This window comes from Mytilus edulis, chromosome 3 (assembly GCF_963676685.1).
Source record: "Mytilus edulis chromosome 3, xbMytEdul2.2, whole genome shotgun sequence".
Lineage (NCBI taxonomy): Eukaryota > Metazoa > Mollusca > Bivalvia > Mytilida > Mytilidae > Mytilus > Mytilus edulis.
Window position 1 is genome coordinate 96,438,121 of NC_092346.1, and position 27,227 is coordinate 96,465,347.

At 33.2% G+C, this 27,227-nt stretch overlaps 2 protein-coding genes and 1 long non-coding RNA gene across 3 annotated transcripts in view; all 3 read right to left on the reverse strand.

Annotated features, from left to right (window-relative positions):
• The window catches only part of LOC139518186 (fibropellin-1-like), a 54,137-nt gene extending 43,774 nt beyond the window's left edge, over window positions 1–10,363 (reverse strand). The window contains exons 1-3 of the mRNA XM_071309873.1: window positions 10,324–10,363; window positions 9,874–9,993; window positions 8,331–8,444 (exon numbers count right to left, since the gene is read on the reverse strand). Coding sequence (XP_071165974.1) covers window positions 8,331–8,444; window positions 9,874–9,993; window positions 10,324–10,363 — 274 coding nt within the window. The remainder of the gene's footprint in view (window positions 1–8,330; window positions 8,445–9,873; window positions 9,994–10,323) is intronic.
• LOC139518187 (protein crumbs homolog 2-like) lies at window positions 136–6,895 on the reverse strand. Its single transcript, XM_071309874.1, has 5 exons — window positions 6,786–6,895; window positions 6,341–6,454; window positions 5,543–5,656; window positions 3,534–3,667; window positions 136–564 (listed from the first exon to the last, which is right to left on the reverse strand). Exons 1-5 carry the CDS (start codon window positions 6,883–6,885, stop codon window positions 136–138), a joined length of 891 nt encoding a protein of 296 aa, XP_071165975.1. The 5' UTR covers window positions 6,886–6,895.
• Window positions 10,364–13,856: 3,493 nt separating the features above from the next.
• On the reverse strand, window positions 13,857–15,852 carry LOC139517859 (uncharacterized). The gene is made up of 3 exons (XR_011663217.1): window positions 15,644–15,852; window positions 14,775–14,910; window positions 13,857–14,012 (listed from the first exon to the last, which is right to left on the reverse strand). It is a non-coding gene; the product is annotated as an uncharacterized lncRNA (long non-coding RNA).
• Between the last annotated feature and the right edge of the window lie 11,375 nt (window positions 15,853–27,227).

The window sequence follows — 27,227 nt, forward strand, 5'->3', positions numbered from 1 at the left end:
TTAGCCATGGCGGCCATCTTGGTTGGTTGACTGACGACGACAGACAACGGATGTCAAGTGATAAGAAAAGCTCACTTGACCCTGTGGGCCAGGTGAGCTAAAAATAAGAAGGAGTAAATAAGGTATATGCGTTTACTAGGAAACAGAAGAAATTACTGATGTGTTTTCTGGTGACAAGTTTTTCTGATGACGACAATGAAACTTAAAACGGCTTTTCAAACTTTTATCAAATCTTTGAAAATGGTCATATCCTGAATGGTCCACAAAACATTCACACTGTCGTGGTACTTCCACAATTTGATTTGAAGTCCTCATTATCTTTTTGATACTTAGATTGTCTGATTCTAAATCTGTCCCACTGTGACTGATAATGTTTTCTGATGGCTCTACTTTGTTCAAATGATCAGTTATACACAATGTCCACCCTACATAGTATATAACAGTAAGAAGAAGACCGGTTAAAAGTCCAGTCAAACCACTCATTAATGTGTACGATTTCCTCTTGATTGGTGATAATGTACTGATGTGACAAGAACATTCACTGTATTCCAAATCAGTACAAACCTAGACAAAAGAAGATTAGCAACGTTAGTCATGATGCAGTCAGAAATCCGTTATTCGATATTGAGCATATTAAATTATCTCTGAAATGTTACAAATTTGCCAGCATTACATGTATGAACGATATAAGTTACATCGTTTATATTAAAAACATTCTGTAAATCAAATGGGGAATACCTAAAAAATATTTTTTTACACATAATAGCTTATTTAATGTCGAGACATAATCAGGGCATACTTATTATTTAATGAACAGTTTAAAAAAATACAAAATATAGCAGTAACAAATGTATTAATATTTTCTACAAAGAAGGAATTGTCCCACGTGTCATTACATAAGCTTTGTTTACGATAGCACATATATTCAGTTGCGAATTCATCTGTAAAAACATTTCAGAAAAAGCATACCCATTATATATCACAAGTGGACCTACAGAAAGTGTTAATTTAAATATATAACATCTCCAGTAACATATCCTCACAGAAACTTGCTTAACTGTACAAACAAGTATAGGTGTAAATAAAAGAAAAATAAATACAAAAGGTAAATTCGCCAGCCGTAATGCAATAAGCACGATTAAAATTTGAGCACAACAAGTAGCAAAACCTAACGATAACACTCATAAAACAAAAGTGTGACCACGTGAGATAATAAGTAACAAATGCATTTTTTGTATGAATAACTCATCTATTCCCAAATTCATATTATTTTACAGCTCATTTTATAATAATTTAGTGACTGATATTTTAAATATTTTTTCTCTCGCTTTTTAGTACAAAGAAACTAGAGGCTCTCAAGAGCCTGTATCGCTCACCTGATTCTACTTGGGTTTTTGAAATCATATGAAAAAATATAAAATTTAGCTAAAAGTGACAACACAACCTCATTGATAAGGAAAGGAACATGTTTAATTTCATTCAAAAGTCCCCCACTGGTGGCCATCTTGGATGGCGGATCGGCTACAAAGTAACAACACTTGGTCAGCACCTCATAAGGAACATTCATGCCATGTTTGGTTTTATTCCATTCAGTGGTTCTCTAAAAGAAGTCATTTGTATGCATTTCCCATAGGGTCCTATGTTAAACTAAGTCTCCTGCTGGGGGCCATCTTGGATGATGGATCTGCTACAAAGTAACAACACTTGGTCAGCACCTCATAAGGAACATTCATGCAATGTTTAGTTTTATTCCATTCAGTGGTTCTCTAAAAGAAGTCATTTGTATGCATTTCCAATAGGGTCCTATGTTAAACTAAGTCCCTGCTGGCGGCCATCTTGGATAATGGATCGGCTACAAAGTAACAACACTTGGTCAGCACCACATTAGGAACATTCATGCCATGTTTGATTTCATTCCATTCAGTGGTTCTCTAAAAGAAGTCATTTGTATGCATTTCCCATAGGGTCCTATGTTAAACTAAGTCCCATGCTGGCGGCCATCTTGGATGAAGGATGGGCTACAAAGAAACAACACATGGTCAGCACGGCATAAGGAACATTCATGCAATGTTTGGTTTCATTACATTCAGTTGTTCTCTAAAAGAAGTCATTTGTATGCATTTCCCATAGGGTCCTATGTTAAACTAAGTCCCCCGCTGGCGGCCATCTTGGATGATGGATCGGCTACAAAGTAACAACACTTGGTCAGCACTCCATAAGGAACATTCATGCTATGTTTGGTTTCATTCCATTTAGTGGTTCTCTAGAAGAAGTCATTTGTATGCATTTCCCATAGGGTCCTGTGTTAAACTAAGTCCCCCGCTGGCGGCCATCTTGGATGATGGATCGGCTACAAAGTAACAACACTTGGTCAGCACCCCATAAGGAACATTCATGCTATGTTTGGTTTTATTCCATTCAGTGGTTCTCTAAAAGAAGTCATTTGTATGCATTTCCCATAGGGTCCTATGTTAAACTAAGTTCCCGGCTGGCGGCCATCTTGGATGATGGATCGGCAACAAAGTAACAACACTTGGTCAGCACCTCATAAGGAACATTCATGCCATGTTTGGTTTCATTCCATTCAGTGGTTCTCTAGAGGAAGTCATTTGTATGCATTTCCCATAGGGTCCTATGTTAAACTAAGTCCCCCGCTGGCGGCCATCTTGGATGATGGATCGGCAACAAAGTAACAACACTTGGTCAGCACCTCATAAGGAACATTCATGCCATGTTTGGTTTCATTCAATTCAGTGGTTCTCTAAAAGAAGTCATTTGTATGCATTTCCCATAGGGTCCTATGTTAAACTAAGTCCCCTGCTGGCGGCCATCTTGGATGATGGATCGGCTACAAAGTAACAACACTTGGTCAGCACCCCATAAGGAACATTCATGCTATGTTTGGTTTTATTCCATTCAGTGGTTCTCTAAAAGAAGTCATTTGTATGCATTTCCCATAGGGTCCTATGTTAAACTAAGTCCCCGGCTAGCAGCCATCTTGGATGATGGATCGGCAACAAAGTAACAACACTTGGTCAGTACCTCATAAGGAACATTCATGCCATGTTTGGTTTCATTCCATTCAGTGGTTCTCTAAAAGAAGTCATTTGTATGCATTTCCCATAGGGTCCTATGTTAAACTAAGTCCCCCGCTGGCGGCCATCTTGGATGATGGATCGGCTACAAAGTAACAACACTTGGTCAGCACCTCATAAGGAACATTCATGCCATGTTTGGTTCCATTCCATTCAGTGGTTCTCTAGAAGAAGTTCAAAATGTAAATTGTTAACGACGACGACGACGGACGACGACGGACGACGGACGACGACGACGGACGACGGACGCCAAGTGGTGAGAAAAGCTCACTTGGCCCTTCGGGCCAGGTGAGCTAAAAATGCAAGGAACACTAAATGTACAACCAACTACATGGTTGAAGGTACGAACAACAAATCTGCACATATGGAAATATAGAAATATCTGCCATAAAATTAAAACAATTGCCACAGAGAAACAATACCATGATAATTTCTTACTTCTGTCCTGTTTACTTCCTTAAATTCACATCTATCTCCATGCCAGGGATCACCACATTGGCATGTATAGCTATCAATTCCATTGATGCAGTCACCATCATGTAAACATGGGGATGAAGAGCAATAGTCTATCCCTAAAATATCACAATGCAATAATGATGTACACATATAATGTTCACAGCCATGTATCACCATCACATCTGATGATCCGATGGATAAATCTGTTGTAGAGTTGTCACTAGTTCAAAGGCACTTATGAATCTTTGAAATACTAAGGCTTTTCTACCTCAGGAAAAGATTACCTTAGCTGTATTTGGCAAATCTTTAAGGAATTGTGGTCCTCAATGCTCTTCAGCTTCGTACTTTATTTGGCCTTTTTAAATTTTTGGAATTCGAGCATTACTGATGCGTCTTTTGTATGCGAACGCGCGAAAATACAAAATTTAATCCTATGATGAGGTTATTTTATATAAACATATATATTCTCGACCTGTTAGTCAAATACGTTTTGATAAAATATACTTTTCACTTGTTTGGTCTTGTGGAAAATGTTGTTTGTGCTGTATTTAGACCACTTTACCAAGAACTTTGTTTTTATTCAAGGTAATTATAGGTTTGTACGTTGTTTTCAATTTAGACTTGTTTATATATTAATAATTGAGGGACGACCCTTGAATTTCTTAGAGTCGAAATTGGATGAACGAATCATATAAATCTGAAGGAAAATATAATACAAGCCCAAACGAAAAAATATAAACAAGTGTAAATTGAAAACAACGTTCAAAGCTATGATTGAGTTGGATATAACTGCAATTTGTATACGTGTACATGTGAAACAAATGTCTTGGTAGAGGGGTTTAAATACAGCAACAACATTTTCCAAAAGACCATAAAAGTGAATGTAAACGAAAAATAAACGAAAATAAATAGTTTTGCAGAAACAAACGACAATCTTACTTTGGATAGGAATTGTTACGGGACAAAACATGGTCGCTGGTGCCGTATCCATCCCTTGCACGAGACAATAGTTTAAAGGTACAACTTAAGAGAAAACTATAAGAAATCAGTAAAAAACAGTCTAACTTGTCATATCAATATAAAGCACAAAAACATTAAAGATACACTGTACTCAACCAACATTTAATGCATTTGCTTTAAAGAAGTCTTTTACACTCAGAGAAAAAAAACCATGACCTTGTGCAAAACTAAAATATAGGCAACCACAGATTGTAGAACCATGCATTTACATATAGTTATAACATTAATATATAGTTTGGTTTTAATTTACTTATAACAAAAATCAACAATTTTATACTGATAAAAACAATACTTAAAGATATAATAACAATTTTCAATTGGGAAACTTTTGGAATAAGTTAATTTAAAGGATCGATAATTTTACTCGGATCGTATTTAAATTGACGGGACAAGTAAACAACATCGTCGTAAAATTAGGATGTGCTATCCCGTTTGTTATTAGTCCAGATACAGACATGTCGAAACAAAATCATTGTAACTACGGAGGAATATAGTTTAAAATGTTTTAAGTAACTTCTGGAAACGAAATCCTAAATGCACAAAATAATCTTTTCATCGTCTTACACAACATGTATAAAACGCCAACATTGTTCATTTTGCATTTGTGAATTAGCATCCACATTTTATCACTTTACCCCAATTATTACAGACAAATCTTTATGGATTTAGATAGAAAGAAACCAGAATATAAGTCGGATATTATATTCAATGATTCAACGTATTCTCCGTTGTGGCATTTTACTTAACCTGAAAGAAAATGAGACAAGACAGAATGTTTCTTATATTGTGATATTATAAGAAATGATGCTTTAAAAAAAGTCGTTACTTTTCTCATCGTTTCATTTATAAAAGACGTAGAAGTAAGTGCTAGTCAGTGTATTATCTGTTCAAAAGGAATTTTTCGACCGTTCACTTACAGTTTTCATATTTGTTTCCCTTTCAACCATTAATATATTGACAGTTATACTTACTTATTTCACAGTTGTCTCCCTTTGAATCATTAGTACATCTACATTGGTACCCGTCAACCAAGTCTATACAAGTACCATTGTGTTGACAAGGATTTCTGATGCAGTCGTCAATATCTTTTAAAAATATTACAAATCCATATTTATGTATTACACGTAAAACATGTTTTTTTTTTTAGTTTGAATGTAACTGAAATATGAAATAAAACCTGATATAATATGTATATTTCACTAATATTTTATGTTTGGGTGAAGGTTGACGGCTGTTTTAACGTTTAATGTCACTGAATTTTTATGCACATGTCATAAGTCAGATGGCTGTTGTTTAAGGGTTGTCGGTTGTTGGTGTGTTTCAATAGTGTTTTTCGTTTTTTTTTAATATAGATTAGACTGTTGGTATCATGTTTGAATTATTATACACTAGTCATTTTGGGGTCCCTTATAGGTAAATGTTGGGTGTGTGCCAATGCCCTTTGTTGAAGGCCGTAATTTGACCTATAATTGTTAACTTTTTATACATTGTAACTTAGATGGAAAATTGTCGCATTGACAATAATACCACATCTTCTTATCAATATTGATATCAAGCTAGATAGACGTATGACACTTGATTCGAGATATCAAAAAGAAATTGTTTACGGCGTTTGTTGAGTTAAACATTTTCATCTTCTTATAACAATATCTTTCTATTTTCTTAAACGTTGCTTATATATTGGCATGATCCGCTTGTGCACATTGGAGCAAAATAATGTATGCATTCAGATTCATAGTCATATTGTCATTGTATTAGTTGTTCCATACCTGTTTGACAATGGACTCCTCTAAAACCTTGTATACATTGACATGTCCAGGAATCTATACCATCAACACAAGTTCCGTTGTTATAACAAGGGATGTTGTAACATTCATCAATATCTAAATAATTGGAAAGACATGATGTTAGGGGACAGAAACAAATATACCAAAATATTTGAAATAATGCAGAGTATGTTTGAGAAAAAGGAATACTAGTAATACAAAGCAAACTTATAAAATATCTTATAAAAAGACTAAAGATTAAAGAAATAATATAAGAAGATACGAATTTATGATTCAAGGAAATAAAAATCAATCTTCACTGTTATCTGACATGTGGTGTTCTATTTAAAGTCTGTGGAGTAAAAAAGACCCCATACTTTAGTAAGCATTAAAACCTCTATTGAACAAACACATCAAACTAATATGGCCAGGTAGAGTTAAGTCTTACCTATTTGACAGCGAGTCCCATTGTACCCTTTGATACAAGTACATGTATACCCATCCACTAGATCTGTACATGTAGCACCGTTCATAAAGGGATTACTCATGCATTCGTCTATGTCTAAATGAATGAATAAGTTATAGAGTGATAATGTAAGTAATTTGAGATGGAAATTGAATTTCAAGAGAATAAAAGTCTATTAACATTTTTCAACAAGAAATACAAGTAGCAGAGATATAATATAAAATCTTAATTCATTAAATGTTACATACTATATACCAACTTATTTTCGCGGTTACTTTATTTCGCGGCGATTTAATTTGGCATTTCAAATTTGTTTGATGAAATTAGATAAGGAAAGATTTACACATTAGCCTTATTTTTCTACTCGCGGAAATCACGAAAAAAAAACGTTAGCGAAAATTAGTTTGTTTACAATATTCGATTGCACCAGATGCGAATTTCGACGAAATTTTACTTGAGTGATGCTTGAGGCTATACTATTTGAAAAATGCATACATAAAGGCAACAGTAGTTTACCGATGTTCGAAAGTCATAAATCGATTGAGAGAAAACAAATCTAGGTTACAAACCAAGGGAAACACTTCAACTATATGAGGGAAACAACGAAATACTGAATTGCAACAAAAACCTTCATAATCTTTTAACATTCACAAACAATATATGTTGAAAGATTACTTTTAACAAGATTATTAGATCGATTGATTGATGTTTCATGCTACTTTTAAGCACTATTGGTGGGGGAAGTCGGAGTGTCCGAAGAAAACAACCCCTTCGGCATCATTGCTTACAATCTAATTGAATGTGTTTGAAAGAAGGAAACGAGCCTCTGGCTTCAACATTCACAAAGTGATATATTTATGTATTTATGCTTCAGATTTATGGGACGACCGCTCACAAACATATTTAATCCGCCACTTTCTTATAATGCTTTTCAAAGTCAGGAGCCTGTATTTGTTGTTGTCGTTGGTTTATGTCTTTCATATTTTTTTTGTTCAAATTATCTTGTTTTCAGTTAGGCCTTCGGAATTGTTTAACATATAGTTTTTGAAAGCCGTCTTTCCGTTATCGATGGCCGAACAGTGGTCTACAAATGCTTACATCCACATCATTAGAACTCCGGTTATTATTTGTCTCGTTGATAATCTACCACATTTCCTTATTTTTTTAAATAATCGAATCTATTTATCAACATTTTTATTATCTTTATGCTGAACTTGATTGAGATTAACCTGTTTAGCATGGTGAACAAGTAAATAGTCCAACATTTGTTTAATTATTCGCATACTAGTATATGATTCTCTATGCGCAGTTGTATTGTTAAATACATCTATCAAACCCATTATTTAAACCCATTCCTTTCCATCAACTTACAGATTTTTTTTTTCTCGAATAAGATAAACCAATTAAAGCACTATTCTTTTGAAAAAAAGGTTTCGTCAACTAAGTAGAACGACTTTCGTGACGTGATTTTTTTGCATCACATTCTAGCTTTCAAATTACGATAAAAGATAATAAAATTAGACATACCTGTTTCACAGTTTAAACCAGTGAAACCAGATGAACAGTGACAGCGGTAATTATTAACAAGGTCCAAGCATGCACCACCATGTTGACATGGAGTTGAAGCACATTCATTAATATCTATAAAAAGAAAAATGGCAGTTAAATCATAAACACACCAATATATACTAACCACTACCATTCATTTGTCTTTGATTTCATATGAATGACTCAAATCTATGACGGGTTTAAAACCTATGGCAGATTCCTAATCTGTGGCAAACGTGAAGTTACAAACGTCAAACAAATCAAATCTATGGCAGATGTCCCCCCCAAATCTTTGGTAGATCTTGAAATTGTATAATTTTCCGGGAAAAAGAATAATTTATGACGTCACAATTGAATAACGCAATATTAAACCATCGCCGCTGCTAACGATGGCGGAACCAATAGATGAGAACACCATTCCAGATGAAGGTATTTTTCTTCACATCAATTTTCGGATGGTTTGAAGGAAAATGTGACCTATTTTCCAGAAGAGGGACACAATGTGCTGTAGCAGTGTAAGCCCTGTTTTCAGTGCCGGATATTTTAGAAAAGTAGTCAGTATAGCAAATATTTTACCGTCTACGGCTGGCAAAGTTTATAAAGTGAAAGATAAAATTACTGGATACTAGATTGATTAAAATTGTCATCAATTAAAAAAGATGTACTAACGATAAATAAATCTTATTTCACATAATTGCAATCTTGAAGTCTGTATAATTGTATATGAATTCATCATTTACGAAATATTTTCGTTGCCATCACTGTGTTTTTGATCATTAATGAATGTTTATTTCACAAATTTTTATGGACAAGCTTTCCGTTGTTGTATATTTCCACTAGTTTTAGACAAGTCATTGGTCGTATATATACTGCATTATTTTCCATTTGCATATTTGCCATAGATTTTGGAACAACAAAAATTCGCCTTAGATTTGGGAACAATAAACATCCGTCAAAAATAAGGAAATAACAAAACTTGCCATAGATTAGGATTGTTAAAAATCTGCCAAAGATTTGGAATGGCATGACGTCACATTTGCCACATATTAGGAATCTGTCATCGATTTGGAACCCACCATAGCTTTGAGTTCTACACATATTTATGATAAATTTGCATAGCTTAATTAAAAAAATTACGTTTTGAAATATCTTTATTGAAAGTCGTTTCAGTGCATATTTTGCATATATTTTGTTTGACAAGCTTCATGTTTTTTTATATATACTTGAAAACATGAGATGCAGACAATTTCGTATTGTCTTGTGATCTGTTGATGATACCGTACCTGTTACAGTTTAAAAAGAGACATGGACTTTTGCTTGAACTATTTGATGTGTTTAGAAAGGTTTATGAATGTATTCGTAATAACACAAACCTTAGAAATATTGAAAACTAGGTAATGTGAAATTATTTGAAAGTTCGATTCCATACGATATGTCTTTATAAAAAAATCCTGATATGTTAAATTATTCAAATATTCATCATTTAATCGATATATATTGTAATCAAACTAAAGTATAGTACCTGTTTCACACAACTTTCCAGTAAACCCAGGTACACAAGTACAAACAAAGTCTGACGTATATCCAACTCTTTTACATGTAGATTCGTGCTGACATGAACTATTGTCACATGGGTCTATATCTACAACGATAATTAAATGACACTTGGAGAAAAGAGGAATGGCATGACAACATATTTAGATCAATCTTTTCATCGTCACGGCTCATGGATATTGCATAGTAGAACAAAAACAAAAACAAACAGTTCGGATAAACAGTTGATACAACCACATACAGATTTGAAAAACATGAACCTTCAATATTAAAATTGTAAGAATTTTCACAAAAAAAATTGTTTAAATACAAACTTTTTTTCTCATGACATTAACATATTGGTACACAATATATCTTTTTAATATCCAGTTCAAAGTTTTAGAGTAATCGGACTAATCACATACTTTCTCGGACTTACATATCAAACAGTACTTCATTATCTTAATATTTTGATTCATTTCTAAGTTTCGGTATTAGGAGTTAGAATGCATTATTGTTTAGGGGCCAGCTGAAGCCCGTCTCCGGTATTTGTTTTTGATGCCTTTGGACTTTTTCGGCCCTTTTGTCGGGTTGTTGTCGCCTTGACACATTTTCTTTCTAATTCTCAATTTTATAAGATATGTATAAGTACCAAGAGGACTATAAAAAGCATGAATTTTTTGCTCAGCCAACAACCAGTTATTGACATGTTGTTAGTGCAATAGTCTCAGAAAAAATGCTTTCTGTTCGTTTGTTATTTTTTCAACGAATTAAAATAGGACATAAATATAACAATACACATAATAAAAAAAGGTTCTAGTACTAATAAAGAACTCGTGTCATCAGCTAATCCTCTTACCCCATGCGATAACATTGATACATCTTGTGTCACTTAGTTTCCTGGAAAAAACACAGAAGGAAAATTGGATAAAATCCCACATCTAGCTTCAATCTTTGACTGAATAATAAAAATTATTAGATAGGAACTGAAATATACTTAAATATACTTTTAAGTTCATATTCTGAAAATGGTACAATATATTAACTAAACATTAAACCCTATTGAAAAGCATTCTCAGATGAGAACACTATCAATTGCATTCACGTGAATTTTACTTCACACGAGCTGATATCTAAAACTCCTGTGAAATCTGTGCATGTTAGTTTCACGCGAATCTAGTGTGAAACTCGTGTTTTCCACGTGCAGTTAAGAAATGAAATTATTCAAAAAACATCTAAATTTTCAAATTTAATTAAAATCATGATAAATACAATTTGTTGTTTTCATTAATTTCAGTACAACTTAAAATTTCATGTTGGATTCATGTAAATCTCGATTATTATGAATTTGTTTGGGTAGCCTTAAAAAATTGTCTAAATGCTAAAATAGGTAAACAAATAAAAGTTCGAAAAACAACCTGTGTTTAGAAAACGGCCAACTATAACAAATTTACCACACATTGAAGCTTTTTGGAATATGCCGATAAGAAGTTTAATATGTTTTAATTAACAACAAACGATTGATAGCGAGTGGTATATAAAAACCTGATAACGTGATAAACTATATTATCAAAAGGGACAATTAAAGACGGACTACTAACACAAAGGTTCCTGTTCGATTCCCGTGCCAGGGTGAAAATTTCAGGGACTGATTTTCGGCTCTTCCTTGACATCATTTGCGAATATGGTCTTGATGAAACGATGATAGATCGTCGGAAGGGGGCGATAACTAGCTGACCCGTGTTAAAAGAGAACCATTATCTCTTGCACGTAAAAAACACCCTTGTAGATTTCGGAAAAGGGCAAGGCTTATGTGCCGCTACAAGGCAGCACACGCACCCGCAAAATGGAAAGGGATTAATATAAGTTGCAAAACTTGTTTCCCAATCCACCGTACATTAATTTTTTTAAACTAAAAAATTATAAATTGTTATTATAAAGTTGACTGTAATAGTTATATATTCACTCACCAAAATTGATCTTCTGCAGATGCGCATATGATATGTGTTCCTTGATCTAATTTAGTAGGTCTCCATGTAACTTCAACTAACCATGTATTAGGTCTTCTATGATCATCGGGTTTTATGTCGGATTTGGAAAGACCACTAGGACCATCAACGTCGGCAGTCCTTAAACTATAGTATATATATATATACTGTTACTTACAATTGAATGAGTTTTATAAGTTTTTGGATGGCGGTTGATTATGAAATAAACTAATTGTTTTTAACAAAAAAGGTCCATATCTATCAAAGCGTTTAAATAATTCATCGGAGTTCAGTATTTTTGTGATTTTACTTTTCACAGATATAGTAAGTTATACCAGCCAAAAGATGAAATATTTAAAAGTTTAAAAGAACATCCAAAATGCTTTCCCATCACATGTACATATAAACCTATAAACATGAAACCACCATCCTGCATGGCTTGGATTTTATATATTCTACACAGCATTTTGATAGATACAAAATATCAGATTAATAATAAAAAATAACCCTGATTTTACATTAACATTTACATTTATAGTAAAACGTCTTACAATGAATTTAATTGGACATTAATATTTTACATCTATAGTAAAGTGTCTAACCTGTTATTCGACTGAATATAAAACTTGACGTTTAAGGTTTGCGAAGCTTTAAGGACCACCAATGTTCCTTCTGATGGCGTTGGAGTTATAAACACAGGTTTATCATTACATGAACCAGTCGATGCTTCAACACGCAGTAAAAACTATAACAAAACGGAAACAATAACTAATAAATATTAAAAAAAAAAACTTCTTGTCAGGAATGATTATGGTTCTAGGAAGCACTAATACGTATGGTCATAATTAGACGATTTTCATATCAACCATTTTCTACATAAGAAAATACCAATATCAAGTCAGGAAAATGACATTTGTTATCCAATCGTTTGGTGTGTTTGAGCATTTTGCCATTTGATTAGGGGCTTTAATTTCCGGTTTGAATTTTCAGCAGAGTTCAGTATTTTAAGATGTTAAATTTGATAGATGCTTTTTTGTGCTTCTTTCTTAAATATTTGTATGTTTTTGTTCTAGTTGAGATTGTGACACTGTGATGACTGCTGTACCCCTTTTTGACAATTTTACCAATTATGTCTGTTTTGTTCACGCATCGTTGTGAATATAATGGAATTTGATGCGAGATGTCATACAAGTTAGAGGTTTAGAGCTATAAAACCAGGTTCAATCCATCATTTTCTACATTTGAAAATGCATGTACCAAGTCAGGAATATGACAGTTATTTTCCATTCGTTTGATATGTTTTATCATTTGATTTTGCAATTCGATTAGAGACTTTTCGTTTTGAATTTTCCTCGGAGTTCAGTATTTTCTTTATTTTACTTTTTACTAGTATTTCAAGTGGTACTGTTAAAGAATGAATTACGGTTCTTAAAAGCACTAATACGCATGCTCATGATTAGATGATGTTCATATCAACAAACGTTGACCAAACTTTCCTAGCTATAATCTAGGATTAATCCAACATTTTCTACGTAAGAAAATATCAATATCAAGTCAGGAATGTGTGTCAGGATTGTTATCCATTCGTTTGGTGTATTTGAGCATTTGATTTGGGACTTTAATTTCTGGTTTGAATTTTCAGCAGAGGTCAGTATGTTTTGTGATTTTCCTTTTTAAGCTATCATATACTTTTCAATTGGTGTACCAAGAAGTAGCAGTAGAGTATATTTTCCACCACAAAATAAATCTTATCCTGGAGCTCGCAAAGAAAGGTTCCACGGTTCCACCCACTCGAAACTGCCCTCAACGATAAGTCCAAAAGTAGGGCATGTAAATGGATAAAAATAATAAATCAATCAATATATAATGGTACTTTTTTTATAATTTTGATATAAAAAATATCCTGTGTTGGTCTAGATGTCTTCTGTTGTCTCGTTAAGGCAACCCACTTCTCTGTGTTATTCGTCTGTAAACTTACCTGTAAAGGTACACTTGTAATTGGAGTGTGAGGTGTATATACTTTCCCGCCTTTATTGATTGTAGTGTTGGGATAGTCTTCCATAGTTAGTGCAACAGCATACCAATTATTTAACGTATAATTGCTTCCTGGAAGTGCAGAGAATTCAATCATACATTTTTTCTGAAATGTAAAAATGGTGTGGAATGTAAAACAAGAAAACTGTAAGGTCAGAAGAAACTATACTCCATAGAAAACCTCAGGTAACACTAACCCCCAAAAGTGCAGATAAAACTCAACAGTTAATGTACCATCAGTAAAATTGAAACGTTTGTAGATTCTTCCGTATATTCAAAGATAGAAACTAACATATACTTGATAACGTTAAAGTTTGAACACCTTTAGGATGATTTCTAGAGTATATAAGATTTCGTGGTCAATAATATAGTGCCAAACTACCTTAACAGAGGCTACGCCACTCCTGATGATGCATTCAGGGTCAAGCAGTTCACAAGTAAACGTATAATAGTAAGCGTAAAGATATTTAATATGATTAGACATATTTTGGTCTTGCGGCTATTGGTGTATAAACTAGGCCCACTTTACACATTAATAGGGACAAAACGTTCATTCAGGTTGTTAGTGTATTAACCATGGTTACACATCAATGACTTTGAAATAAATGAGTAATTTTTAACCTGAACAACTGAAGGTACTATTTTCTCCACATTAATCTTCCGTACAACCTAATTAATCTTTTCATATGTACCGCGAATGCATATATTACAGTGACACACTGCTTCATATGTTACAAGAGTTGTTACAGTTAAATGGTAACCAAAGTAGTAGTTTTAACGGACCAATCACGTTCAAATATTTGTACACTGTTAAGTAAATCATACAAGAAGTATTTTCAAATGTAAACATGTTGTTTTTCAAACCTACTTCGTTAAGAACAGCATTGGGTAACAGTTTAGATATTGAAGCTGCTTCTGTAGAAGTTGACCACCTACAGCGGACTGTATCGCCATCAACATCAATGACTGGAATCTGTATTCTGACTTTACAACGGTACTGAACTCTGTAAATTATAATTCAATAAAACATTTTATCATTGAAAACCGTTTTCACTACCATCATTTAGTTTATTTGGCCTTTTCATCAATTTTTGTATTCGAGCGTCACAGATGAGTCGTCTGTAGACAAGACGCGCGTTTGGCTCAACTAAAAATTAGGATAGGGAAAATGAGAGGATAATTTTATGTAAAAATATGTAGTCCTCTTCAATATTTATGTTTTTACACAAGTTCACACGGTAACATTTTGGTCAAGTTGTTTTAATGGCAGTAATTCCAGATCTCCCTATTTTTTAAAAATGCGATATATTTCGTTTACTAGTCATTTGTTTGTGGCATTATTCCAATCCCTGATTTATCAGAAAAAAAATGTCTCACCATTTCTTGCAACAACTGAATGTTCTTCCATGGAATGTATATCAATGTTTGCTATATATTGAATATTTCAACCTTATTTTCATTCTTTAAAAATCTTAGAGGTACATTATTATCGCATAATAATTCGTCTATGAGAGGTCATCTTGATTAAGCTTTTTAAACAAAAGTTAAAGATAACCTATGTTTATGTGTAATATTGGAACACCGTGCGGTTGCCTACAGTTGTTTATTTGTGTGTCGTTTGGTCTCAAGTAAAGAATTGTCTCAATATGCAATCATACCACAGTTATTTCTTTATATCTACAGATAAATTATTGACTATAAAAAATAATGAGAAAAGATGCACTATAAAAGTATTACCTGTAAATTGCTCTGCTAAATGTACTCGGACTGTAGTTTGGGTTATGTGTATCTGAACGATTGTTTAAATCAACAATCGTTTGAATATTCCAGTTTCCACCACTTCCGTATCCTAAAGATATCCATGCCCCACCTGTAAATCTTTAAAAAAGAGAGAGATATCTTAAATTTAAATCATTAAGGCAGAATTTTATGGAAAAGTATTTTGTGCGCTTAAGGGCATATGTTACAATTACAGGGGTGGTATGACGTTGCTAACGTAAAATGTTATTTTCGCGACGTCAAACTGTGACATATCGGGAAAAGATGCATTTCTCGACTGATTTTTATCATTCAAACTGATTAAACTTTTAAACGAGTTCATGGACCTCTCTTTTATAAAATGACATTCGGTTTGATTAACGTAGGAAGATTTTTGTACCAAATTTAATGAAAAAGTCAATGACGTGTTTTTCTACATTCATGATCATTTGATAAAGTTTAGTTATTTCTTAACAAAATATTTCATAAATTTATAGAGAACTTATGAATACTTTAACAAAAAACAGCTTGTGTTTATCTTTTAAAACAAAAAAGGTATGCATTTCTGTTGGGAGGAAAAATACGACCACAAATCCGAATTTTGAGCAAATATCAGAAATTTCGACCTCATGTTACTCAAAAAGTAGCACATGAAGGTATATTTTTTATTACCTATTTGATTTAAGCAAGTAAACTAAAAAATACCACTGCTGTTATTTTTTATTTGGTGGGGTTGTTGTCTCTTTGACACATTCCCCATTTCCATTCTCAATTTTATTATATATCTCAAAGGGACACATTCTCACCGTCAGACATATACTGTTAGACATGCCCTTAGTATCGTAAGTTTTCATTTCTTTAGCATATTGAGAAAAGATACAGTGACTTGAAACCATTTACCTGACTCTGTAAGGTCCTTTGGATGGAAAATTATAGATAAAAGTTGATTCTCCCCGTTCCCAATTCTCAGCTGAATTGTTAGCCACTACACTGTAATTCCCAGATCCTATTGATAATGTGGAATTATCCATCAGGTTAACTGCCTGCCAGCTTGGAGCACTCCCTCGGCCATGCGCCCAACTGAGTGAGTATTTAAACTCAACCTAATAATACCAGAAAAATTTGATCAGCAAATGTAAGACACTAAGGTTCACTTACTTATTTTAAATCAGCGACACTAAGTGCACTAACGTAATCATACTCGGAAAATAATTTTTCCTGATTTTAAATTTTGTAGTTTAAGATCAAATCTCCGCTTTGTACATACATTGTTCGGTGCCAAATTCTTGAGAAGAAAGGTCTGTGTGTATTTCCATACAATATATTTTCTAATATAAACAAGTTTTAAACTAGAATAAATCAATATTGCCTTTACCATTTGTTAAAACTATTTACATCGCATGTGTTTTAAATGATAAATATATAACCAATAATTTTACACGATGTGAAATATTATAATTAATTGATTGCTGATAACTATTAATATTGTCGTGCCTCATTTTTGGAGTTTAATTTAACGGCTCTCGTTAAACATGTTTAATTAAAGATTGCATACAATTTTGAGTATACATGTAGTTATCCTTTTTTCACATTAAATGTTCTATATTTTATTATATTTTATTAAACGGACCAATGAAGAACCCATGGATGATCATTCTCTGGTTTTGATTTATTCACTGATTCATTTTCCTTTAGCTATGCTCTCTTGTTTGATATATCGCTATTAATAAAAGTTGATTGCTCAGTGTTCTACTTTACCTTGTTACCATCACCCAGATATTTCCATCTAACTGTACCACCCCGAAAATGAGATCCATACACAACCAGCAAATTAAGCTGTACTAGAAAAACTACTGCAATATTCATTTTTGTTAAGATATTTAACATAACTAGAGACTTTTACTTTATATATCAATCCAAGACACGAAATGTCCAATCAGGAGCAAACAAGACAAGTACCAATCTATTTTTCATATACTTTTGCCCTCCTTCCTTGTACAGAAGGAAGTTATTTGGTCTATGGCACTGAACGACCGAATGCAGCGTGATGCATATAAATAGCTGTCATCAACGATAAGAACAATTAATATGCTTCTATTAAACGCTTTATTACTGATGACTCGTTCAGGCCAAGAAAGTATGTTGTCCTCATTGTTTGAAGTTTTTAGGGTGACTTTTATATTTATATGATTATTTTGGTATTCCTTTTTATTGGTGCACATTTTATATTTATTTTTTATTGTTTTAGAAAAGTGCTAAACTTGTTCGCGGATGCATGTAATAACAGTTTATTTATCAAATAATACTTCTCAAAACAAATTTTAATATTTAACTCGAGGCTTTGGTTAATTTAAATCGAACTCTTCTGTCAACCACTGCAAAACTTTAGTGGTTATTATGCAAATTGTATATACTATTCAACAATTAATACTGATTGGGAGCAACATAAACATAATATAGCGACAGGTTGAAGCTTACTTTGTGTTTACTTCTATTTTGTCATGCCAGGCTTTACATAAAATTAATGGTGCACATTTTATTCGATTCACTGTCAACTTTTGAAATGTCACTATATGAACAAAAGATACAAAAGACAATTATTTGAACGTGCCAGGCGGTTACAAAATGTCAACAAATTTTAACTTTTATCTTCGATATTATTTGAAACATAGTATTGATAACATTGATAAAGTTTAACAAAATTACATAAATCAATGATAAGGAAGCAACCTTCTTCCCGTTTTAAAGTTACATGATTCAATAGGTTATAATTTTGATCCAATGATTTTCGACATGTGATACTAACAGTTAGCACTAAATTAAACAATTATCTCACCGAATGTATTGATACTCGTGATATGTTTAAAATGAGATATGCAGTTTTCATGAGAGAGAAATTGCACACCACTTAACTCTTAACCCACATACGAACATAATATAAGTTAACAGTATATTCTAAAGCATTGTGCATATTAAATACTGTACCTGAAGGCCTGATCATTCACTACATTCTGTAAGATAAAACCAGAACACCAAACTACTACTTAAAGAACTCGAACAATAAACATAATTCATGAACGATCAGCCCTGTACATCAATAGTCACAGCAAGGCCGACCGTCTTAAAATCAACATGATGTCTTTTCACAAACTTTTACGTCTTCCTTGTACTTGTACTGACGAAATTTTAGTATTTAACGATTTAATGAAATGTAAATAATGAAACACACGAGTAAAACTGTTAATAATCATTCGTTCAGAAAGGAAGCTTTTCATATAAAAAATGTTAAAAGACTTAAAAGGGACAATACACACCAATATAATGGACAACACAAAAACCAAATGAAAAATTATTAGAATAGCAAATAAAAGAAAACTAAAGACTTAACAAGAACCCCATGAAAAACAAGGCGTTGAATGTATTGCTACAGAATGGTAAGCAGTACCTGCAGTACTTCAATGGCATCCATCGTGGTGTAACTGAAAAAAAAGCAAGGTATATATACTAGACATTTTTAGTGTTATTAAAAATAAACTCATCAAGGACACCAGAAAGAGGGAGGCATGTTAGTTCCGACAAATGAACAACATCTTTAATTATCTATGACACAAATATACAATACCATTCAATAAATCTAGAAAAGTTGGAGTGCCTAGGTGGCCAAGTGGTCTTAATAGTTCTTCAATTTTTACTTGTTTGGCTTCATAACAATTTTGATTTGAGCGCCTCTGTTGAGTCTTATGTAGACGAAACGCGCGTCTGGCTTATTAAATTAAAATTCTGATACCTTTGATAACTATTTACATCACTTGGTCGATGCCACTGCTGGTGAACGTTCCGTCCCCGATGGTATCACCAGTAGTCAGCACTTCGATATTGACATGAATATCAATTATGTGGTCATTTAATAAATTTCCTGTTAACAAAAGTTTGAATTTTTTGATATACTACGGATTTTCTTATCCAAGGCATAGATTATCTTAGCCCTATTTGGCACAATTTTTTGGAATTTTTTGTCCTCAATGCTCTTCATATTTGTATTTGTTTGGCTTAATAACTATTTTGATCTGATTAGTCTTATGGAGACGAAACGCGCGTCTGGCGTATTAAATTATAATTCTTGTAACTATCTATTACTGTAATCACTGGTCAGTCAACATTGAGGTTGTGAGTTCCAATCTAAATTGATTAAGATTTTCAGTTTTTCTATCGAATGTCGAGGTTTTATCTGGGCACTTCGGCTTCCTCCACCCATACAAACAAACCTATTACGAAATAGCCCAAAGGTGGCGCTTAAAAGTGTCGTTAAAACAAAAGCAACAACAATTTTAGAAAAGTCTAACTGTTATGGACACCTAGTTAGTTAAATTAACAAAATCGTTCGTTTAAAGTTTCAAATATAACAATTGAAGTATTCCCAATTAAGAAAATGTCTTTACTGCTGAAATGCTAGTTGTAGGTACAGTAAAATGTTGTTTATGATAGTGTTAATAAGAAAATTTACTAAGATGTCTTTGAATGTCTAGTTATGTTGATTGGTTGTTATCTCGCTTGGATTAACCTGATATATCCTCTTTTTTACATTTGTAAAGCATTCTAAGAACATATATAGATATCTATGACTAGAGTAATTTTTACATCCTTTTGATGTCCTGTAATTTTTACTTGTCACAACTTATAATGTATCTGTTTATACCGAGTGTATATGAGTACATTTTATATTTCCTAATTAAATAATTGTTATTTAAACAGAACAGTGGTATGGACTAAGACAGTGATAATGACTGAGCTGTAAAGGAGGTCATTATCGCTGTCACAGTCAATACCGCTGTCCTACGGGTATTCCATGTATCACGATAATTACAAGTTCTTTAAAAACTATTATGTTTATTTCATTGAGAAACTCGGTTTTTAAAAATTCAAAATGTTTAAAGCAAACTGGGGTTATTGTACGATTTCTATAGCAAATAGTGAAGACCTGTCATGTGACACCCTTTTATCCAATAAGAGAAGCTTGTTCTTAACCGTTATGAAATAATATCAAATAGTTTCTTTTTTTAAATCCTGTATGAAAGTGCAGACTACTGAACGGGTAATATCCTCAGGGGTTAACAGTCTACAAGAAGAGGTATCGATGCAGTGGTAGTAACAATGTTAAGAATACCAATCTTTCTTCACAGTATGGGAATTTTTACAATATATGTAGTCAGTGCTGAATCATTTGAAAATCCAAAACTTATTAAAAAATGAAGAGGTTATAAACTAAAAAGAACAAAAGTATAGTCAATGACAGACACGATGGATATTTTCAATATTTCTAAATCATGGTTCGTAAAGTAGCTAAAAGGAAAGAGGCTGAACGAGAACGAGAACAATGAATACAACCTGACTGTCACTTATAATACCTCTTAGGTAAAAATACCAACATTATATCCTTTGGTAGGAATACCTTGGTAGGAATACCAACATGATGTCCTTTAGTGTGAATACCTTGGTAGGAATACCATCTTGATATCCTTTAGTATGAATACCTTGGTAGGAATACCATCATGATGTCCTTTAGTATGAAAACCTTGATATGAATACCATCATGATATGCTTTAGTATGAATACCTTGGTAGGAATGCCAACATGATGTCCTTTAGTATGAAAACCTTGGTATGAATACCTTGGTAGGAATACCAACATGATATCCTTTAGTATGAATACCTTGGTAGGAATACCAACATGATATCCTTCAGTATGCATACCTTGGTAGGAATACCAACATGATATCCTTTAGTATGAATACCTTGGTAGGAATACCATCATGATATCCTTTAGTATTGAATACCTTGGTAGGAATACCATCATGATATCCTTTAGTATGAATACCTTGGTAGGAATACCATCATGATATCCTTTAGTATGAATACCTTGGTAGGAATACCAACATGATATCCTTTAGTATTGAATACCTTGGTAGGAATACCAACATGATATCCTTTAGTATTAATACCTTGGTAGGAATACCAACATGATATCCTTTAGTATTGAATACCTTGGTAGGAATACCAACATGATATCCTTTAGTATTAATACCTTGGTAGGAATACCAACATGATATCCTTTAGTATTGAATACCTTGGTAGGAATACCATCATGATATCCTTTAGTATGAATACCTTGGTAGGAATACCATCATGATATCCTTTAGTATTGAATACCTTGGTAGGAATACCAACATGATATCCTTTAGTATTTATACCTTGGTAGGAATACCAACATGATATCCTTTAGTATGAATACCTTGGTAGGAATACCAACATGCTATCCTTTAGTATTGAATACCTTGGTAGGAATACCAACATGATATCCTTTAGTATGAATACCTTGGTAGGAATACCATCATGATATCCTTTAGTATGAATACCTTGGTAGGAATACCATCATGATATCCTTTAGTATTTATACCTTGGTAGGAATACCATCATGATATCCCTTTATAGCTTGTTGTTCGGTGTGAGCTAAGGCTCCGTGTTGAAGGCCGTACTTTAACCTATAATGGTTTACTTTTTAAATTGTTATTTGTATGGAGAGTTGTCTCATTGGCACTCACACCACATCTTCCTATATCTATGATGTCCTTTAGTATGAAAACCTTGATATGAATACCAACATGATATCCTTTAGTATGAATACCTTGGTAGGAATACCAACATGATGTCCTTTAGTATGAATACCTTGGTAGGAATACCAACATGATATCCTTTAGTATGAATACCTTGGTAGGAATACCAACATGATATCCTTTAGTATGAATACCTTGGTAGGAATACCAACATGATGTCCTTTAGTGTGAATACCTTGGTAGGAATACCATCATGATATCCTTTAGTATGAATACCTTGGAAGAAATACCAACATGATATCCTTTAGTATTGAATACCTTGGTAGGAATACCATCATGATATCCTTTAGTATGAATACCTTGGTAGGAATACCAACATGATATCCTTTAGTATGAATACCTTGGTAGGAATACCAACATGATATCCTTTAGTATGAATACCTTGGTAGGAATACCAACATGATATCCTTTAGTATGAATACCTTGGTAGGAATAGCATCATGATATCCTTTAGTATGAATACCTTGGTAGGAATACCAACATGATATCCTTTAGTATTGAATACCTTGGTAGGAATACCAACATGCTATCCTTTAGTATTGAATACCTTAGTAGGAATACCAACATGATATCCTTTAGTATGAATACCTTGGTAGGAATACCATCATGATATCCTTTAGTATGAATACCAACATGATATCCTTTAGTATTGAATACCTTGGTAGCAATACCAACATGATATCCTTTAGTATGAATACCTTGGTAGGAATACCATCATGCTATCCTTTAGTATGAATACCTTGGTAGGAATACCAACATGATATCCTTTAGTATGAATACCTTGGAAGGAATAACAACATGCTATGCTTTAGTATTGAATACCTTGGTAGGAATACCAACATGATATCCTTTAGTATGAATACCTTGGTAGGAATACCATCATGATATCCTTTAGTATGAATACCTTGGTAGGAATACCAACATGATATCCTTTAGTATGAATACCTTGGTAGGAATACCAACATGATATCCTTTAGTATGAATACCTTGGTAGGAATACCAACATGATATCCTTTAGTATGAATACCTTGGTAGGAATACCATCATGATATCATTTAGTATAAATACCTTGGTAGGAATACCAACATGATATCCTTTAGTATGAATACCAACATGCTATCCTTTAGTATTGAATACCTTGGTAGACATACCAACATGATATCCTTTAGTATTGAATACCTTGGTAGGAATACCAACATGATATCATTTAGTATGAATACCTTGGTAGGAATACCATCATGATATCCTTTAGTATGAATACCTTGGTAGGATTACCATCATGATATCCTTTAGTATGAATACCTTGGTAGGAATACCATCATGATATCCTTTAGTATGAATACCTTGGTAGCAATACCAACATGATATCCTTTAGTATGAATACCTTGGTAGGAATACCAATATGATATCCTTTAGTATGAATACCTTGGTAGGAATATCAACATGATATCCTTTAGTATGAATACCTTGGTAGGAATACCAACATGATATGCTTTAGTATAATTACCTTGGTAGGAATACCAATATGATATCCTTTAGTATGAATACCTTGGTAGGAATACCAACATGATATGCTTTAGTATGAATACCTTGGTAGGAATACCAACATGATATCCTTTAGTATGAATACCTTGGTAGCAATACCAACATGCTATGCTTTAGTATGAATACCTTGGTAGGAATACCAATATGATATCCTTTAGTATGAATACCTTGGTAGGAATACCAACATGATATCCTTTAGTATGAATACCTTGGTAGGAATACCAACATGATATCCTTTAGTATTAATACCTTGGTAGCAATACCAACATGCTATGCTTTAGTATGAATACCTTGGTAGGAATACCATCATGATATCCTTTAGTATGAATACCTTGGAAGGAATACCAACATGATATCCTTTAGTATTGAATACCTTGGTAGGAATACCAACATGATATCCTTTAGTATTGAATACCTTGGTAGGAATACCAACATGATATCCTTTAGTATTGAATACCTTGGTAGGAATACCAACATGATATCCTTTAGTATTAATACCTTGGTAGGAATACCAACATGATATCCTTTAGTATTGAATACCTTGGTAGGAATATTATCATGATATCCTTTAGTATGAATACCTTGGTAGGAATACCATCATGATATCCTTTAGTATTGAATACCTTGGTAGGAATACCAACATGATATCCTTTAGTATTTATACCTTGGTAGGAATACCAACATGATATCCTTTAGTATGAATACCTTGGTAGGAATACCAACATGCTATCCTTTAGTATTGAATACCTTGGTAGGAATACCAACATGATATCCTTTAGTATGAATACCTTGGTAGGAATACCATCATGATATCCTTTAGTATGAATACCTTGGTAGGAATACCATCATGATATCCTTTAGTATTTATACCTTGGTAGGAATACCATCATGATATCCTTTAGTGTGAATACCTTGGTAGGTATACCAACATGATATCCTTTAGTATTTATACCTTGGTAGGAATACCAACATGATATCCTTTAGTATTGAATACCTTGGTAGGAATACCAACATGATATCCTTTAGTATTAATACCTTGGTAGGAATACCAACATGATATCCTTTAGTATTGAATACCTTGGTAGGAATATTATCATGATATCCTTTAGTATGAATACCTTGGTAGGAATACCATCATGATATCCTTTAGTATTGAATACCTTGGTAGGAATACCAACATGATATCCTTTAGTATTTATACCTTGGTAGGAATACCAACATGATATCCTTTAGTATGAATACCTTGGTAGGAATACCAACATGCTATCCTTTAGTATTGAATACCTTGGTAGGAATACCAACATGATATCCTTTAGTATGAATACCTTGGTAGGAATACCATCATGATATCCTTTAGTATGAATACCTTGGTAGGAATACCATCATGATATCCTTTAGTATTTATACCTTGGTAGGAATACCATCATGATATCCTTTAGTGTGAATACCTTGGTAGGTATACCAACATGATATCCTTTAGTATTTATACCTTGGTAGGAATACCAACATGATATCCTTTAGTATTGAATACCTTGGTAGGAATACCAACATGATATCCTTTAGTATGAATACCTTGGAAGGAATACCATCATGATATCCTTTGGTAGGAATACCTTGGTAGGAATACCATCATGATATCCTTTAGTATGAAAACATTGGTGGGAATACCATCATGATATCCTTTAGTAAGAATACCTTGGTAGGATTACCATCATGATATCCTTTAGTATGAATACCTTGGTAGGAATACCATCATGATATCCTTTAGTATGAATACCTTGGTAGGAATACCATCATGATATCCTTTAGTAAGAATACCTTGGTAGGAATACCAACATGATATCCTTTAGTATGAATACCTTGGTAGGAATACCAACATGATATCCTTTAGTATGAATACCTTGGTAGGAATACCAACATGATATCCTTTAGTATGAATACCTTGGTAGGAATACCAACATGATATCCTTTAGTATGAATACCTTGGTAGGAATACCAACATGATGTCCTTTAGTGTGAATACCTTGGTAGGAATACCAACATGATGTCCTTTAGTATGAAAACCTTGATATGAATACCAACATGATATCCTTTAGTATGAATACCTTGGTAGGAATACCAACATGATATCCTTTAGTATGAATACCTTGGTAAGAATACCAACATGATATCCTTTAGTATGAATACCTTGGTAGGAATACCAACATGATATCCTTTAGTATGAATACCTTGGTAGGAATACCAACATGATGTCCTTTAGTGTGAATACCTTGGTAGGAATACCATCATGATATCCTTTAGTATGAATACCTTGGAAGAAATACCAACATGATATCCTTTAGTATTGAATACCTTGGTAGGAATACCATCATGATATCCTTTAGTATGAATACCTTGGTAGGAATACCAACATGATATCCTTTAGTATGAATACCTTGGTAGGAATACCAACATGATATCCTTTAGTATGAATACCTTGGTAGGAATACCAACATGATATCCTTTAGTATGAATACCTTGGTAGGAATAGCATCATGATATCCTTTAGTATGAATACCTTGGTAGGAATACCAACATGATATCCTTTAGTATTGAATACCTTGGTAGGAATACCAACATGCTATCCTTTAGTATTGAATACCTTAGTAGGAATACCAACATGATATCCTTTAGTATGAATACCTTGGTAGGAATACCATCATGATATCCTTTAGTATGAATACCAACATGATATCCTTTAGTATTGAATACCTTGGTAGCAATACCAACATGATATCCTTTAGTATGAATACCTTGGTAGGAATACCATCATGCTATCCTTTAGTATGAATACCTTGGTAGGAATACCAACATGATATCCTTTAGTATGAATACCTTGGAAGGAATACCAACATGCTATGCTTTAGTATTGAATACCTTGGTAGGAATACCAACATGATATCCTTTAGTATGAATACCTTGGTAGGAATAGCATCATGATATCCTTTAGTATGAATACCTTGGTAGGAATAGCATCATGATATCCTTTAGTATGAATACCTTGGTAGGAATACCAACATGCTATGCTTTAGTATGAATACCTTGGTAGGAATACCATCATGATATCCTTTAGTATGAATACCTTGGTAGGAATACCAACATGATATCCTTTAGTATGAATACCTTGGAAGGAATACCAACATGATATCCTTAAGTATGAATACCAACATGATATCCTTTAGTATGAATACCTTGGTAGGAATACCATCTTGATATCCTTTAGTATGAATACCTTGGTAGGAATACCATCATGATATCCTTTAGTATGAATACCTTGGTAGGAATAGCATCATGATATCCTTTAGTATG

Coding starts and splice junctions, on each gene's coding strand:
- LOC139518187 (XM_071309874.1), bottom strand. CDS start 6,885: ATGAGTAATCCCTTTATGAACGGTGCTACATGTACAGATCTAGTGGAT. Junction 6,455..6,785: donor TGGGACTCGCTGTCAAATAG/GTAAGACTTAAC, acceptor CCAATTATTTAG/ATATTGATGAATGTTACAAC. Junction 565..3,533: donor AGGAAGTAAACAGGACAGAA/GTAAGAAATTAT, acceptor TCTTTTGTCTAG/GTTTGTACTGATTTGGAATA.